Source organism: Dendropsophus ebraccatus, chromosome 2, assembly GCF_027789765.1.
Source record: "Dendropsophus ebraccatus isolate aDenEbr1 chromosome 2, aDenEbr1.pat, whole genome shotgun sequence".
Classification (NCBI taxonomy): Eukaryota; Metazoa; Chordata; class Amphibia; order Anura; family Hylidae; genus Dendropsophus; species Dendropsophus ebraccatus.
In genome coordinates this window covers 201,161,979-201,181,037 of record NC_091455.1, presented here as the reverse complement: position 1 = coordinate 201,181,037, position 19,059 = coordinate 201,161,979, and the positions used below count along the sequence as shown (strand labels likewise).

General features: G+C 45.6%; 1 protein-coding gene across 5 annotated transcripts in view; it reads right to left on the bottom strand.

Annotated features, from left to right (window-relative positions):
• Positions 1-4,742: 4,742 nt before the first annotated feature.
• Positions 4,743-19,059, bottom strand: part of APBB1IP (amyloid beta precursor protein binding family B member 1 interacting protein) — a 102,186-nt gene continuing 87,869 nt past the window's right edge. For all 5 annotated transcript variants that reach the window (XM_069959098.1, XM_069959097.1, XM_069959101.1 and 2 more), the window contains 4 exons: positions 17,372-17,470; positions 16,534-16,636; positions 15,832-15,923; positions 4,743-6,793 (listed from right to left, as the gene is read on the bottom strand). In XM_069959098.1, the coding sequence (XP_069815199.1) occupies positions 6,269-6,793; positions 15,832-15,923; positions 16,534-16,636; positions 17,372-17,470 (819 nt within the window). In that variant the 3' untranslated portion in view covers positions 4,743-6,268. The remainder of the gene's footprint in view (positions 6,794-15,831; positions 15,924-16,533; positions 16,637-17,371; positions 17,471-19,059) is intronic.

The window sequence follows — 19,059 nt, the reverse complement described above, 5'->3', positions numbered from 1 at the left end:
ACTAGGTGCAGCGAAGAATCACATGCCCATCATCACCCGCAGATTCCACAGACCGGCCCTACAGCTGTGCCGCCCTCAGGCCTATACCGTGACAAGTATAACCCCTGCAGCTGCCCCGGTCATTGCCCGCTCATAACACCAGCACTGCGGAAGTGGCCCCCAGGGGCCAGGGCATCGCATTTTTGGCGTCACGAACAGGATCTACCCGCCACGCGGTGTACCAGATCTACAGTTTAATATCGTCTCCAGAGACTGTGCTAAAATTGCCATGGGAGTTCTGATAACTGAGTCGCTGCACGGCTGGGACTGTACACAAAATGGCCGCTTCTTGCTGTTATTTCTACCTGCGCCATCCCCCGGTGACGAGGGGGTTAACTGCCATGCGGCCGAGAAGCGGGAATTGCTTGGCGCCATTGATAATGACTGTGTCTCTCCTGATTGGCCGGCCGCTTCCACTGACGTCATTGTTGCTGGGCAGACTTTGGAGCCTGATCCTCCAGCCTGGCGCTCCTCCCCTTCCTGCTACAAGTTCCGGCCAGTGGAACGCAAGATGGCGGCCTATGAAGAGCACCTGCCTGCAGCCCCAGCGCTTGTGATGCCTACACTGCCTGAGAGTCTGCCTCTGCTCAATCCTGCGTGCCTGCTAATGCCGCCACCCTCCGACAGCGATATCAGTTGGGGCTCTACACCAGTCTCCAACGGTCCGGAGGAAGAGCCTGTCTCCATCGCCAGCGTCTCACCGGGATCTCGTTGCTCCAGCACTCCCGAGGTTGCCTTCTCCACAGGAGGATCGACCTCGCCAGAAAACGATGGATCCGTGAGTACCGGGGTTCCGGGCGCCCCTCTTCCTGCCTCTAGCCAGGGGGATAACTTTAAGGCCACCTGCTACGCCAGTCCCTGGAGGCTCCCCGGGCCCGAGTCACCATCCCTGCCTCAGTGGGTGTTTGGGGACGACCCGGTTATCAAGAAGTTGGCGGATGAGATCAAGCAGGCCCTAACCTTGCTACCTCCGGTGGCTAAAGCCCCCCTCACCATGGCTACTACGGTGACTTTCCCTACCACTGCCGTGGCTAAAGCTGCGACCACCACCGCTACCTACCATGTGGCCCCTACTGTCTCTCCTGTGACCACAGTAGCCCCTACTGTCTCTCCTGTGACCACCGTGACCCCTAGCCTCGTGGTCACCACCGCAGCAGATGAGGCTCCTGCTCCGGCTTCCTCCCGGTATTACCCCTGGGAGAAGAAGAGGGGTGCCACTTGGGGCCCTCCAGGACACCTCTATTAGGTGTTCTCTTCAAAGGCTGAGTTCTATGACTGTGTTTTTTTTTTGTGTGCTGTTTCACCATTTAGTTCCTGCAACGTTCAAGGTTCGTGCCTGGTCCTCCTGACCAAGTTCCCTGTACTAACCAGCCATGAGCTGATGGACACTTACAATAACAACAAGTTCTCTAGTGCCTGTCCCAGAGCCTTTTACATGGACGATGTTCTAATTGCCTAAAAGAGACTCTACCTAACAGAGACACTTAACCCATTCCTTCCTAATGCACTTTCCTGTGATTGTGTGTTCCACACAGGGTATTATTGCACTTATTTCATTATTGCACTTATTGTACTATTGCATTCCAGTGTTATCGAAGTCTTTGTATTTCCTCCTCTGAGTAAGCACAAGGTTACATAGATTGCCTCAGAGTAGAGCGCCTCTTTTGTAAAACAGTATATTTTTCCAGTGTCTAAGTCAGATAGCTCCTCCTCTGAGTAAGAGAAGTCAGTTTACATATACCTCAGAGAAAGTCCGGTTTATGTAGGAGTGTATTTTCTCATCCAGTCTCATTATTGTCTATATTATCTCTATAGCTGGAAAGATTTAGTTGAGCCAGTTTGTATGCAGATTTTTCTCAGATTTTCATTCAGATTTCTCTCAGATTTTCATTCAGATTCATGTGAGCCAGTTCTCCTCAGGACCTCGCAGTATTTGTTGTCTTTTGTGTTTCCCTTCCTTTTGTTTCCAGTATTTGTTCACCTCTGTCTTGTCCCAACACAGTAGTTATCACACATAGTCATACCTAACCTTCACACTTGTCCATACATATCGCACCTTGGATACCTTTTCGTGTGTTTGGCCTGTGGAGTGCTTGTGTGTGTGATTGAGTGGTATGAAAGGGAGCTCCCCATGTATGTTTGCTTTTATTATTTTGTTCTTTCCTCTTCCAGGTATCCAAGACACTACTCAGACACGCCAAGGTAGTACACAGGTCTTCACAGTTCTCTTTTCCAGTAGGGTAACACATTTAACAGAAAACCTACTGTCTAACTGGCTGGAATATGGAGGGTCACCCGCCAGCAGTTAAGTTGTCCTGGCTTACACGTCAGATGGTTCACGCACTAGCTACCTGGTCGCCAGAGTACGTTAGGCACCCCTAGGTGAAGTCCTGCCACTAGGGTTTCTCATTCTCTCTCTCTTCACACCTGTGCCTTGGGCGTGGGAAACACACACCTCATCACACTCACTCTCATCATTCATTCCTGTTGTTTGATTGTCCAGTCTATTCATGTTTGCTGCCTTCTAGATTCGCCGAGGTCGGCTCAAATTTGCTAGGGAGGTATGCAGTGTCCCAGAACATGCAGACTACTACTCCTATTGTGGCCATTTCTATTTCTGTGTCAATGCCTGTTCTGGTAAGTGTTTGCACTGCAACTGCTGCTGGTTTTCCCCTAGTATTCTCTGGTATTGTGCATTTTCATGTGTATTCTCATGTGTTCCTGTGTATTATTACAGTGTACAGTGGTATGCAAGGCTGTTGATCACGTGACCTGTAACCATGGTTCCTCCAATGGCCGACTAGCTCTGGCCAGGAGCAACGATGTGACCTCCCACTTCCTCCTAACAAGTTAGTCTTCCCCCTGCCTCCAAGCAAGGAGGTTGTGTGGTTCTATCCTCTCCCACAGAAGAGTGACTAAGTCTGCTGCTATATACCAGTCTTCGGCTGTTTCTGCCTGCTCAAGTGACCGGATTCTTTTCTCTCATCTGGGTGTCATTCCGTTATTTCTCCTCATCGCTGCAAGGATTCACAGCAAGTATTATTCTCAAGCTAATCCACCCAGCACCGCTATTTCTCTCATACTCCTACTCCCATCATCCGGCACGTATTCTCACAGCCTATGCAGCACCACTCCTGCTTTATTTGTCAAAGCCTGCTATATACCCGGTTGCATCCGGACAGAACTGTTGCTACTAGCTACTTCATCTATAATAAAACCGCTGTTACTGAACCCTGGCATTGGTGTCCACTAACTGGTGCCCTGACTAGGTGCAGCGAAGAATCACATGCCCATCATCACCCGCAGATTCCACAGACCGGCCCTACAGCTGTGCCGCCCTCAGGCCTATACCGTGACAAGTATAACCCCTGCAGCTGCCCCGGTCATTGCCCGCTCATAACACCAGCACTGCGGAAGTGGCCCCCAGGGGCCAGGGCATCGCAAATCCAGCCTAAAATAGCAGTTTTGCCCTGATTTGTGCAAAATTTTTAGTAAAAGCAGTGACATTTTTTTAGAAATAATGGCAAAATTCTAGCCAGGAGACAATACATCACTAAAAGTATAAGTCTGTGGTCATGGGCCCCCCAGGAGCTCAGGGCCCCGGGCTACCACCCAAACGGACCTATTATAATCCACTACTGCTCCCGATCCCGTTGGTGTTTGCTTCTTTAGAATTCCATGTTGTTCCTATCCCACATTACCTGCCTGCTTAGCCAATCAGTGGCCACAGCAGTGTCTTACCTCAGCCACTGATTGGCTGAGTGGGCGGATCCTGCGAGGTCGGGACGGGACATAACCTGTTTATTTTTTTTACATTACCCACAGGCTTGGAACAAGAAAACCTGTTGTTGCAGAATTCCTACTTTGCTATTAACATCAGGAGCTGTAGAAGTTCCGAAAACACAGGAATACTGTAGGAATGTTTGTTTCACTTTCAATTTAAATTTTTAATTTCTAGGCCCACTGTTACCCTGGAAGGGGTCTTCCAGATAAAAAGCCGTATTAGGGTACTATTACACACAACGATAATCGTCCGAATCGGCTTTATCCGTCCGATTATCGTTCCGTGTAATAAACACAACGATCAGCCGATGATCGTTGTCTTCGGCTGATCGTTGAAATAGGTTTTGGACCTATAATTGTTGTCCACCGACCGCGCATCGCTACGTGTTATAGCAGTGCGCGGCCAGCGGCTGACGATTAGCAAAGTGCATACATTACCTATCCATGGTCCAGGGCTCCTCCTGCACTCCGCTTCTCCACGTGTCCCGCGCGCTGCAGCCAATGACTGTCTGGGACTGCCGCAGCCAGTGATTGGCTGAGCGGCCTGTCAGTTAAGACAGGCCGCTCTGAAGCTGAAGTGCGCGGGACCCAGGGAGAAGCAGAGCACAAAAGGAGCCGTGGAACTTGGATAGGTAATGTATGCCAGTTAGCAAGGCCTGCAAGAGCATCGGTAACGATGTCCATACAGCCTTTGTTAAACGATTACTGGGCCGTGTAATAGGCCCAGTAAACGAGCGCCGATCTAGTAGATCGGCGCTCGTTTACAGTTAATATCGGGCCCCCATCGGCCCGTGTAATAGGACCCTAAGACTGGATAGACTGGAGATCCTTTTACCCTACTAGAAGAACACTTAGCTAAATCACTGGACAGGATATAACAAGATAGTTTCAGTTTGAAATAACAAAGAACAATTTGGGCATCAATGGAATAAAAAGTGTTTATAAACTATTAAACAGTACCTAAAAAGTGACAATTCTTTACACAAAGGTCCAGCATAAACTTACATATATGGCGTGCTGCCGCTTCTATCTAGTGCCAAGTGGGAGGATTCATGTATACAGATTGCAAATCAACTGGTGTCAGTAAGTGCCAGAGATTTGTAATTTACTTTAGTATTAAAAAAATCTCAAGTGTTCCAGTACATATCAGCTGCTGTATGTCCTGCAGGAAGTAGTGTATTCTCTCCAGTCTGACACAGTGCTCTCTGCTGCCACCTCTGCCCATGTCAGGAACTGTCCAGAGCAGCAGCAAATCCCCATATATTTCCTGCTCTCTAGCTGGAAAGAATACCACTTTCTGCAGGACATAAAGCAGATGATAAGTACTGGAAGACTTGATTTTTGTTTTTTATAGAAGTAAATTACAAATCTGTGGCACTTCTGATATCAGTTGATTTGAAAGAAAAAAAAATTGTGGTGAACAACCCCTTTATGCCTATGCTGTGTATGTAGGGTTCGTTGGTGGCTCATGCACCAAATCTTTTGCCCAGTACCCAGCACCACTTTAACCCTTAGCTACATCCTTCAAATAAAGTTGAGAACTGTAGCAGAGCTGGGGAGCCAGTGGCTATACGACCCAATCGTTCACCTTCATAGGCCAAAGCCCACTTTTGGACCATAGCCCGTGAGAAGACCGGCCTCCAGTTTTAGCGTGGTGACACCTCGCTGTGTCGCCAACTGTCCAGATTATAAGCCACCCATGAGGGTGATATGGAAAAACTCTAGTACCATTGTTTTGGACTGTGATGGGGTTATTGGTTAGGATTTATTGGTCCTTTTTTCTCCTACTATCACTATCTACCTACACAAGGGCCTAGTTTCCAAAAAGTGATACCTAACATCATTGTCAGCTATTAAAAAAATTAAATAAGCGAATGGGCGAAGCATATCTTTTTGGGTTTTACATTCACCTGGGTACTGACGGAGAAACCCCGATATAGAAACATGCTAAGGCGTATTCCAGGACTGTTAAAGGGGCTATCCAGGGCTACAAAAACGGGGCCATTTTTGCACTGCTCTTGTCTCCAGATTGAGTGGTGTTTAAAACATTTAAGTAAATGGAGCTTAACTGCAAACCACACCTGAACTGGAGACAAGAGTTTGGCAAAAGCGTCCATGTTTTTGTAGCACTGGATAACCCCTTTAAGGCTAGTTTGATTATATTGTACAAGTACAGTGTCGGACTGGCCCACAAGAGGACTGGAGAATCCTCCGGTGGGCCCCCAGCTTTAGAACCTGCACTGACACTGACTGACATGTCATTTCCTCTGGTGGGCCCCAGATACCCCAGTCCGACACTGTACAAGTAGCCCTATAGAACAGTCCACACTATGCAAATAATGATGGTTCTTCATTGTCCAATAATTTTTGTAAAACCTTAAATATCTTAACACAGTCTCCATGGTTTGCACCATTGTTTAAGCAGGAAAGGCCGTAAACCGTCCGTTTAGTTTGTGTTTTCTCTCTTCTTCTGTAAGGCCTTCATCAAGTCGGACATAAAATCCGGTTGACCTCCGTTAGACATCGAGGCTGCATTGTCATTTCTTTTTGGAGGAGCGGGGGGCTGTTTTTTCACCGGTAGCTGAGGTGGAGCTGAAGCAGACGGTGGCGGTGGAGGAGGAGGGGGTGCACCGGTGGTTCCTGCCATTTGTGGTGGAGGAGGGGGAGGAGGAGCATAACCAGACGGAGAATTAAAGGATGGAGGTGGTGGCGGTAAGAAGTCAGGGGGCGAATCTAAGAACTCAGGAGGGGGAGGGGGAAGGAAATCATCCTCCATTTGTGAAGCTTCTGGAGATGTAAACTGCGGTGGGGGTGGCGGCCTACTTGCGCCTGGTTTGGCTTTAGTTGGCAGTGGTGGTACCGGGGCGGCACTGGATGATGCTCTTATAGGTGCGGGTGGAGGCTTTTTCGCTAATGTCGGTGTTGGTTGCTTAATAACTTCAGGCTTTGAACTCTCATTGAACTGTGCGGCCTATGAAGAAATACAAAAGAAAAACTCGTAAGATCAAAAAAATTTGTAAGAAGTAGGTACAAACCCAAAAACAGAGTAAACGAAAAATAGGTGCACCCACAACATTTCACAAAAGGGCAAATAATTTTTATTCAATAATAATTCATCATATACAAAAAAACAAACAAGAAAGCTGGACAAAAAACATCTAAAAAAACTTAAAAACCCATAAAGGGCAAAATATACATAGAAGCAGACATAATATGCTCACTTCTACACCAGAGAGCTACTCATATGCTAATCCAGGGTCCAAACAGGCCAAAAATAACAAATTGCTAATGAAAAAGATTGCACATCATAGTTTTTCCCTCAATAAAGTGCACATAGAAAAAACAAAAATGTATAAATCCATAATTCATGAAAACATTACAATTAGGAAATATATATATATATATATATATATATATATATGCCAACAATTAAAGTGCTCGTGCCTGATATATACCAATGATCACCAATACTCTCACTAGTGCACAAAATATTATCACAAAAATAAAAAACAGGAAAGACTAGATGGCAAAAAGCAATATCGAAAATATCACCCAGGACCGTGTATGTTACTCCGGATGAGAACCCTTCGCGTATCGTCATTCCAAAATGGTGACTTCGTCGGGGCTTAAAGGGTTCCTGGAAGGTTTCATTCTGACCACTAAGCATAATAATAAGCTGACACTTTCTGTTCTGGAGGGAAAACCTCTCAGCCGTTTTCTCCATATTATCCCAAGCATGAAAAGGTGATACCATTGTGTAGATAAGATAGGATTAGGCCATGGTCCCTGCATAGGTCACAGAGCATGCATAGAAAACTCTCCTATAGAAGTTAACAAGCCCTCTCCAGTCCATTGTTTCCTATATCAATTTAGCTACAGAGCAAAGCAGAAGAAAATATGGCCGCCCCCATAATAATGTACAAAAGTTGAAATAAAAAAACATGTACAATGATGGTATAAAAACAGATTCCCAGGGACAAACTCTGTTTGGAATCTTCATAAAGGTCAGAGAAAGACATAGAGACAGTTTTCTTCCCTCTGTGCAGTAAGTATTTATTGTATTTTAGTCATCCCATTGAAATGAATGGGCATACAGGGCATTTGCCCCGTTATTAATAGGTACAGGGCGTCAATCCTAGACCCCCTCCAAAAGATAACCAATTACTGTAGATACACAGGGTCCAGTATAGCCAGTGGGACATGTAATACTGTGAATGTATCTTGTGGATAGATCAAAGGTCACCATTACAAGCTGCATTTCGAGTGGACAGATAATAGGTTTGACCCCATGGGTAAGGCTCTTCATTCCACAGCATTGTGTACAGGCCCGGGCCCTGGGATTCATCAGCCAGTACTGGAACTTAGTTTGTCATCACTGAATCCTTTGTGTAAGAACAAAGCCGAAAGATGGCGATTCACGTAAAAGTCAATTCAAGTAAGAAAACAAAAAGAACAGAACTTAGAGGCAAGAAGCCATCACTTCTTAAAGTGTCACTGTCGTTTATAATTTTTTTTTGCAGAAATCAATAGTCCAGGCGATTTTAAGAAACTTTGTAATTGGGTCTATTAGCCCAAAAATGCATTTTATAATTAAAAAGCAGCTTAAAGCTCTCCCCCCTGTCTTCATGATTGTCTATGGAGAGGGGAGGGGTTGAGGGAGATGAGGCACCAAAACAGGACAACAAAGAGTTAATTTACAGCTACATCACTGGGCTATCTCCTCTGTCAGCACTGACCTCTCTGCTGCCGACTAATCTCCCTCATCCCCCCTCCCCTCTCCATAGAACAGACAGGGGCATGTCAGATGCAACAAGATGTGATTTCCTGATAATGAGCAGTGGATGAGAGAGAGGAGGGGGGGGGGACCTGGGGAAAGTCTTTTTGAATGCAGATAATGGCATATTTGCCTAATAAACCCAATTAGAAAGTTTCTTAAAATCGCCTGCACTATTGATTTCTGCAAAAAAGACGAAACGACAGTGACACTTTAAGTATATAGGGATATAGGGAACAAAGGGGAAAGGTAGAGCCTTGAGAATGGTATACCTTACTATATAACGTAATGTTCTCCTTCAGACACCATTGCACAAGATGTATGGAGCATTAAAGGAACAGTCCCACCAAGTTAAAAAAAGCAGGAAGTCAGGGTGTGCGGGAAAATTATAAACAACGTAAACTTACTCGTCCTCGTGCCCTGTAGTGCCAATCCTGGTCCAGTGCTGGTCGAGTTGACAGCTACCAGTGTCCTGCAGCTCTTCCAGCAGTCATGTACCTGGTGGAGTGATTGCCTGCTCAGCCAATTAGTGACTGACTGACTGACCCAGTCACTGACTGGCTGAGCCAGCAATCCCTCAGTCGGGGACGTGATGTTGAAACTATAAGAGGCGAGTATGTGATGACATCCTATGGCCATCAGCTGGACCCGGAAGCAGTGCTGCCGAGGCACGGGACGGGTAAGGGTCCTATTCCACGGAGCGATAATCAGCTGAATTATCGCTCCATGGACAACGGACAATAGATACAACGATTAGCCGATGATCGTGTCATCGGCTGATCGTTTATTTAGGTTCAAACCTAAAATCATCAGGCACCGACCGCGCATCGCTGCCGGGAATAGCAGTGCGCGGCAGACAACCGACGATTTCACAAGCACCATGCTTTACCTAAACAGGTAAAGCATGGTCTTCTCCTGTGCTCCCTCTTCCTCCCGCTCCCGCCCGCAGCAGCAGCTTTGGTGCGGCCTGTCTGAGCTGACAGACTGCTCAGCCAATCACTCGCCAGGACTGCCGCGGGCAGTGATCGGCTGAGCGGACTGTCAGCTCAGACAGGCCGCAGCGAAGCTGCTGCTGCGTGCGGGAGCGGGAGGAAGAAGGAGCGCAGGAGAAGACCTGCAACATATTTAGTATAATGTATGGTATGGTGTAATGTATGGTGTTTAAACAAGGGCTGCAAGAACATCAGTAACGATGTCCGTGCAGCCCTTGCTAAACGATTATCAAGCCGTGGAATAAGCCCAGTAAACGTTTACATTATTGATCGGGCCCCCATCGGCCTGTGGAAGTTTACTTATTTATTTTCCCGCAAACTTTTTTTATTTTCCCTTCCTTTTCTAAATCCGATGGGACTTCTCCTTTAATTTACATCAGAATTGTATACGCCTTACCTATCTTTACTTTTTCAGCATCCACTTTTTTTGTTATCTTTAACATATTTGATTTTAACATGTTATAATACTTTTATTTTATTATATCCTCAGCATTCGTCCCCTTGTGTCATGAATATTGGAGCAGCGCTCTTTAATGACATCATTCCGGCGCTCATCACTGCAGTATGGCGGATAAATAGTCACAAGGTGGAGTGGGCTGCTGTGTGGTGCACTGAAGGTTATGGCCCCGCCCCTGAGGCACCAAACCACCTCATTTGCATAGGGAATAAAGTACAAATTTCCTGAAAACTGAGCTGAGGATCAAGGTGAGAAACTTACCCTCATCCTCTGCGCCCTGTTTACTATGGGGACATTCTAACCATAGAGACTAAGGAGTCCGGAAAAACATGGATACAGGCTATGGCCTATGGCTCTATCCATGTTTTCCAGGCAGTAAGAAGGCTGCATTTAACTTCTTTAGCCACCAGTAATGAAATGCAAAGTGTTCAAGGACGAACCTGATATATATTTATATTTCCTGATCGTCCTACGGCAGCACATACTCATGGGTTAATGGATTTCCGTTGACCCGGATAGAAGAGGGTTAATCTAGCAATAGAATACAAACAAATTATTAATTAATAGACAGCACCTGATGTCCACCCTATAAGATACCACCAAGAATCACAAAACACTGTATTTTTTTCTCTTCTCGGATAGAAGACGGAGTGGTGCGGTCTCTATACCTTTCCAGGGTCCCTGAGACTTATCTATATCTCAGCCGTATACTGGCGTTATGCTGGTCCCTCAGCTGGGTCCATGTGTTTGGCATTGCACCGTCCATTCATGCCGACCATGGTACAGTGTTTTACTCACTGTTGTAATTCCCCAGGTGAGCATTTGAACTACATGTGTTTGTATGCTTACCGCGGTGTACACGCTCTGTAGGGCCCCTCTGATCTGTTCCGGTTCCAAAATGAAAGATGGCTACGGCATACTCGACGCAGGCGCAGTCGCTCCTGCCCAGTTCTAAGATGGCGCCCGGGATAACGGCGCATGCGCAGACACTGCTGCCCTCCTCCAAGATGGCGACGGCGGCAGTGCGCCTGCGCGGACTTCCGGCGTCCGGAAATGGGGTCTGCGCATGTCAGAGGTTTAAAAACACCGCGGTTCCACTCAGAGGTAAGCACTCTGCCTAGGCAGCAGATCCCTCTGGTGTTTAAGGTAAAAATCAGACCTGGGGTTGCCTTTCCTCTAAATGCCTCAGTGTATCACTGGCTAATGTTTTTTCTATGCTCTCTCTAGATGTCGGGTGCAAGAGGAAAGAGCAAAAGGAAGTCTAAGCATAGTCTATGTGCTACATGTCACCAACCACTTCCTGAATCCTGGGAACGTTCCAACTGTGCATCATGCATGTCAGTCTCCCAGCAGCGTCATAACCGGCAGCAACAGCGTCAGACTGGAGAGTTCCTGAGCTGGTTTAAAGACCAGATGTCTGAAACCTTTCATGAATTGAAAAACTCCTTCTCTGCCCAGCTACATTCACACAGTAGTGGTCATACACCCTCAGTCTCTAGACCATCTGTCTCTGTCTCAGACACACAGGCCCTGTCTAACAATGAAGAATCTGAACTCTCAGAGTTTGAAACTGTGGAGGATATGTCTCTCCTGAAGAAGGACTCTGTTCCTAGGCTTCTCTCAGCTGTGAAAAAATCTCTGGAATCTGACAAGGATGTCACTCATAAGCCTAAACGAGATCAGCTATTTTATTTTCCACCCACAAAAGACAAAGTTTTTCCTTGTCATCCCCTAGTGAAAGATCATTTCCAGAGTGCATGGCCTAAGCCTGATATCCATGAGTCAGGCACTAAGTTTAAAACTGTATACAGACTCCAACCGGAGTATACTAATGAATGGGTGGTCCCGCCCCCAGTGGACCTTGAAGCAGCCCGCTTATCAAAGAAATCTCTGTTCCCATCAGAGGATTCATCTTTATTATGTGACCCTATGGAAAGAAAAGCCGACTCTCTTTCCAAAAAAGCATACGCGGCAGCAGCTGCGTCATCTAGAATCTCTATGGCTACTGTGCCAGTGGCCAGAGCACTGAGACTGTGGATAAGTGAACTTTTTCATGACATTGAAGATGGTGTACCCAGGGAACAATTGCTTCAGAACATGTCGGTTATGAAGCTTGCTGCTGACTTTATGTGTGATTCCCCGATGGACAATCTAAAATATTCATCCAAGGCTATGGCGGTGTCTAATGCTGCAAGAAGAGCCCTATGGATGAAACAATGGTCATCTGGGGATGTGAACTCTAAAAATCACTTTATCTCCCTACCTTTCCATCCATCCTCCTTATTTGGGCCTCAGCTGGAAAGTATTTTGAAGCGTCTGAGTGAGAAAAAGGGCATAGGCTTTCCCTTTAAATCCAAGCCCTATAGATCATTCAAGGGAAAGTATAGGCGATCTCCTGGAAGGCAATCCAATTTTCGTGCCTCTGGCAAGAGAAAGCAGTATGGAAGACAACAGTCTAATCAGGGTGGAAAAAAGAAAAATGACTCCACCAAGTCTGAGCAATGACGCCAGGCCCCATCCCTCACCAGTGGGAGCAAGGCTGATGGACTTTTCCACAACTTGGGCAAAAACATCTTCCGATGCCTGGGTAACCTCGACGATATCAAGACGTTATTCCCTGGAGTTAAGAGAATTCCCTCCAGACAGATTTATTCTGAACAGGACACAAGATCCGGTAGTTCACAATCTTCTACTTCAATTTATCCAAAAGGGCGCTTTGGAAATGGTACCGAAGCGGGAAGAAGGCAAGGGGGTGTACTCGCCAATATTTCCTGTCCCAAAAGCCAGTGGAGACTGGAGACTGGTAATCGACCTCACGTTTCTAAACAAGTTCTTCCTGAAAAAGAAATTCAAAATGGAATCTATTCAGACGGCTGTTCTAGCCATTCAGAAGGGGGATTATCTTGCCACAATAGATTTGCAAGATGCTTATTTACACATCCCAATCTTAAAATCACACAGGAGGTTCCTCAGAATAGCGGTTATTCTTCATCGCCAGATTCAACATTTTCAGTTCACTTGTCTACCTTTCGGGATAACATCTGCTCCCCGGGTATTTACCAAGATAGCAGTTGTTCTGACAGCCCATCTGAGGACGCAAGGGGCCTTCGTGACTCCATACCTAGACGACTGGTTGGTCAGAGCCCCTTCAAGGGATATACTTCTGCGTCACCTCAAGCTAACCCTGGAGGTGTTGGAAAACCACGGATTTTTAATAAATCTAAAAAAATCCAATCTTGTACCATCAACAAGACTCACTTACCTAGGGTTCATCATCGACACCATTCAGATGCATCTCTTTCTCACCCCGGAGAGAATTACGAAGATACTTCATGCAGTCCGGAACATCTGTTCCCAGGACAGCTGCTCCATACGTTTTGCGATGAGGGTGCTGGGCATGCTGACCTCCTCAATAGAGGCAGTACATTGGGCCAGATCTCACATCAGAATGCTTCAAAGCCTCATCCTGAAGCACTGGGAGAGATCTCCATCTGGCCTCGACGCTTCGATGCCAGTGACTCTGAAGGTGAAGCAGGATCTGAAATGGTGGCTATCCAGCTCCCGTCTAAATCAAGGCAAGAGTCTGATGTCTCCTCCTCCCCTGGTACTCACTACGGATGCCTCAGGTTTGGCTTGGGGTGCTCATGTAGGAACTCTGTGGGTCCAGAGAAAATGGTCACGGACAGAACAACAGATGTCTTCCAACCTGAGGGAACTCAGGGCAATCAGATTAGCTCTCCTACATTTTCAGAGAATACTCCGCAATCAAGTAGTTCAGGTTCAATCAGACAACATCACCTCAGTATTCTATCTAAACAAGCAAGGTGGGACCAGAAGTCCTCTCCTTCAAAAGGAAAGCATGCGTCTGATGGAATGGGCAGAAGAGAATCTCCTATCAATATCAGCAGTACACATAAAAGGGGTTCTCAATACCCGAGCGGATCTATTGAGCAGAAAGATTCTTCATCCGGCAGAATGGGAATTGGAGACGAAAGTGTTCAACTCCATTGTCAGCAGGTGGGGACGTCCCCAGTTGGACGTAATGGCATCACGGAGGAACACGAAGTTGGCACAGTTTTGCTCCCTATCCAGGGCAGATCACCCGTTTGCAGTGGACGGCCTGTCCATCAGTTGGTCAAAGACCTTCATCTACGCTTTCCCCCCAGTTCCTCTGATCGCGAGAGTACTGAGGAAGATTCGAGACGAGAAGGCAAGAGCAATCGTCATCCTACCCTATTGGCCCCGCAGGGCCTGGTTTCCGCTTGCGTTGGCCTTATCGAGGGGAGAGTACTGGAAACTGCCAACTCGTCCAGATGTATTACAGCAGGAGGGGATGTTTCACCCCGGCCTAACCAATCTACATCTCACGGCTTGGAACATGAACGCAGCCGATTGAGAAATCAAGGTCTTTCGGATGAAGTAATCCAGACATTGATAGCATCAAGGAAACCTAGTACAGTAAAAGTATACGCCAGAATCTGGGGAATCTATACAGATTGGTGCACCACTAACAAAAGGTCCACTAAAGAGGTCTCATCTATCCTTCAGTTCCTACAGGAAGGACTCCAGAAGGGGCTGAAGCTGAACACCTTAAAAGTACATTTGACCGCAATCAATGCTCATCTGGACGGGATTTTTTCTAGAGTTCCGATTATTTCCAGGTTCTTCAGAGCGGTGGCAAAATTGAGACCCACCTTCCACAACCCGGTGCCTTCATGGGATTTAACGGTGGTGTTAAAAAAGTTGTCAGAAGATCCGTTCGAGCCATTGGAATCTTCTGACTTAAAGTGGCTGTCATGGAAAACTCTGTTCCTTATTGCAGTAACATCAGCTAGAAGAATTAGTGAACTGCATGCCCTGTCAGTTAAAGAGCCTTACCTGCGGATCCTACCAGACGCAGTGGTACTTCGCACTATGCCAGGTTTCCTTCCCAAAGTTCCTTCCACTGTCAACCTGAATCAGGAAATCATCTTACCTATAGTCGATCCTTCACAAGATGAAAAGTTACAGCTACTAGATGTGAAAAGGTCCATCTGTTGCTACATAGAAAAGACAGCATCATTCAGGAAGACCGAAGCATTGTTCGTCCAGTACTTCGGGGAAAACAGAGGAGCAAAGGCAAGCAAATCTTCCTTAGCCCGCTGGATTAAGGATCTAATTAAGTTCTGCTACAACTTGGAAGGTCTTCAATCACCTCTAACCATAAGAGCTCACTCAACGCGCTCCACGGCAACTTCTTGGGCAGAGAGATGTCATGTGCCATTAGACCAAATATGCAAAGCCGCGACATGGTCATCATCATCCACCTTTGTGAGGCATTACCGGTTGGATGTCGCATCTTCAGAGGGGTCAGCCTTTGGCTTGAGCGTGCTGAAAGGAGCTATTGCAGTCTAATCCCCCCGTTTGTTATTATTGCTTATCATGTCCCATGAGTATGTGCTGCCGTAGGACGATCAGGAAGTATAAAATTTTACCTGAAATTTTTATTTCCTGGAGTCCGTAGGCAGCACAATATACCCCCCCAAATAAATCCTATTGCTGCATACTATACAGTGTTTTGTGATTCTTGGTGGTATCTTATAGGGTGGACATCAGGTGCTGTCTATTAATTAATAATTTGTTTGTATTCTATTGCTAGATTAACCCTCTTCTATCCGGGTCAACGGAAATCCATTAACCCATGAGTATGTGCTGCCTACGGACTCCAGGAAATAAAAATTTCAGGTAAAATTTTATACATATATATATATATATATATCAGTATGAATGCTATATACTGTGTATACCTTTGTGGCTTCTCCACGTTTCCAGGCATCTGAGAAGCTGGAGCTGACGCTTGTTACATTTTGAGGTACCTGTCCATTTCCCTGAGATTTGCCTAAAATAAAATAAAAGGAAGTAAATAAAGGAAATAACATAAAAAAGATAAAAGTTGTAATTTTAATAGAAAACAATTCCCGCACTCAGCAGTCTTAGTAGGGTTTAACTACCAGGATTGGGGCTTGAGCAGCCCTGCAGTTCCTGCCACAGCCATTGGTGACAGTAGAGAGGCTTCGTTACCCCTTCCTCCTTCTTCTCAATGAAAAAAGAAAAGTAAGCATTTTCTTGAATAAAATGTTGCAGGAAGGTTAATCACAAGGAGTTCATCAGCAACTTGACCTCAGAATAACCTTCTGGCATTACAAAGAAGCTACAAAGTTGCACATAAAGCCTGCCAGGAACTTGTTTTCATCAGCTGTCTCAGAGGGGAGGGGGGAGGAGGGGGAGACAGAGAGAAGAGCTCACACACAGATTTTTGTGTCTTCGGCAGAAAGCAGCAGCTCAGAACTGGAGCAAGGAGACTGAATAGATAATAATAAGTATGGAAGGAATTGTTAGTCTCACCATGGGCAGCAACACATCAAAAGTTATGTTTGACGGGAATATCCCTTTAAAGATGGAGGATCAATCTATGTGTTATAGACTACGGGTTATAGCTGGGGTTATACCTGCTGTGGCTTGTACTGACGGATTGCTGAGAGAAGACCAATGAGAAGCCAGGCCGGCCTTGTGGACAGCAGCTTTATAGTTGTCATATAAGGTTTTTCCATACTAGAAACAAAAACAGAAAAAAGTTGCATTTGCAGAGATGAAACCATTTGATAAGAATGTGCTGGGATTGGAGGATAGTTGGAATGGTTTTGGGGAATGCCGAGACATCTCTTTGCTAGGGGCAACTGAGTCAGTCTCACTTTACACCATGTTTGATAAATCTCCCCCTTAGTTTCTCATGTTGCTGGCGGCAGAGTTAGTATTTGCTGAAGAAATGGGTCTAGGCTGGGTTCTTGCTGGGCCTGGTTTTAGGTGATACCAGGCCTAAGGAATCAGCTACTTACCTCAGGTTATAGATATACGGATTTTGCTAGTCCTCTGCTGCTATGCACTATCTAGGTCTTGTTTAGTCTATGTGGGTTTCAGCATCAGATTTTGGATGTTTCTTTGCTGTATTGCAGTATTCTGCTTATTGAGTTTTCTGCTCCTATCGTTATCAGATATTTCCTATGTTTTTCTGTTGTCTATTTGTTGTTTGCATGTTGTCAGAGTCATCCTGCAGGGCTATAACTCTCTGTGATACTACTGCCATTGACATCTAATGGCGAGTTGTCCTACGTGTTTTCCTCGGACATATGATGTATTTCGTGCCAACTGCCCATTTAATCTGCCATTCTGCTCTACCAAAAGTCCTGGGGGTATCTGAATACTAGGAGCCATTGTTAGGACCCAGGAAAAGTGGCCATGTTTTTGTAGCGCTGGATGACCCCTTTAAGTCCCCCCGCGTTCTCTTACCTTTGCTATTCTTATACCAGTCACCCACTGGTGGAGCACCCAGGGGTCATCACAGCACAGGTATTTTATGTACTGGGATTCCTTCTGAATTTGGGGATGCTGGGAAAAAACAAAAACAAACAGAAGATGAACTGAGGAGGCACAGATTTATTTCATTGTTATTCTACTAAAACTATCAGCATCATTTTATATTACAGAAGGAGATGAGCGAAAGTTATACTGCAGGAAGTGGTGTATTCTCTCAAGTCTGACACAGTGCTCTCTGCTGCCACCTCTGTCCATGTCAGGAACTGTCCAGAGCAGTGGCAAATTCCCATAGAAAAGCTTTCCTCTGGACAGTTTCCATCTCTTCCTGCAGGACATACAGTAGCTGATAAGTACTGGACGGCTTGAGATTTTTAAAAAAATTTTTTTAGTTAATTACAAATCTTTATAACTTTCTGATTCTAAAGATTTTTTTTCCGCTGGAGTACCCCTTTAAGGTGGTATACTGAAATAAGTTTTCTAAACCAAACATTCTCTTTAAATGGCTAATATTACAGTACCTACAGGTATTGTCACCTTACTTTTCCACACTTCTCATAGACAAGTAATACATCCCATGGTCTCATATTAAAGGGGTACTCTGGATAAAAAAAAAATACACAGTGCTCTCTGCCGCCACCTCTGTCTATGTCAGGAACTGCCCAGAGCAGGAGAGGTTTTCTATGGGGATTTGCTGCTGCTCTGGACAGTTCCTGACATGGACAGAGGTGGCAGCAGAGAGTGCTGTGTGAGACTGGAAAGAATACACCATTTCCTGCAAGACATACAGCAGCTAATAAGTACTGGACGATTTTCAAATAGAAGTAAATTACAACTCTGTATAACTATCTAACACCAGTTGATTAAAAAATGTTGCTGGAGTTCCCCTTTAATACATAGCAGCAGATTAGCAAATCAGGTCAATGGAAAAGAAAGCTAAGAAGCCATGGCTAGATAAAACGGAGACATAGATGAATACAATTCAGAAAAATTGGGAAATGTTAGGATTTTACAGTTTCTCTGTCTACCAATGTTATAGAAAAGTAAGCGTATCACACGGGGGAGATTTATCAAACATGGTGTAAAGTGAAACTGGCTCAGTTGCCCCTAGCATCCAATCAGATTCCACCTTTCATTTTCCAAAGAGTCTGTGAGGAATGAAAGGTGGAATCTGATTGGTTGCTAGGGGCAACTGAGCCAGTCTCACTTTACACCATGTTTGATAAATCTCCCACATGAGCTTGCTGTCTTTCCCCTCCTCCACCAGCAGATGGCAGACTATCCCCTGCAATGCTGCTACCTGATCTGACTCCTACTGATAAACTTTGTAGATGAAAGGATGGGATTAAAGTGAATGATGCTTGAACTTGGAGCTAAATTAGAAATATGATAAACATGTGTCAGATAGGAAGTACCAAGCGGAATTATGGTAATCTACTTTGTGTAACACTCAGCAGACGTAAATCAAGGTCAGATGCGTTTGCCGCTGAGAGCAGTCCCTGGTACGGTTATATGGGGTCTAGCGCATATGATTCATTAGGATGTTAAAGGGAGACAAGTAACGTCAGATGTGATAAACTCAATGAACTTAATGTGAGCAAGGTCAGCAAAGTGCGTTTACTGTCATCGCTGCCAACACCAACCAGATCTGCCAACAATGTAAT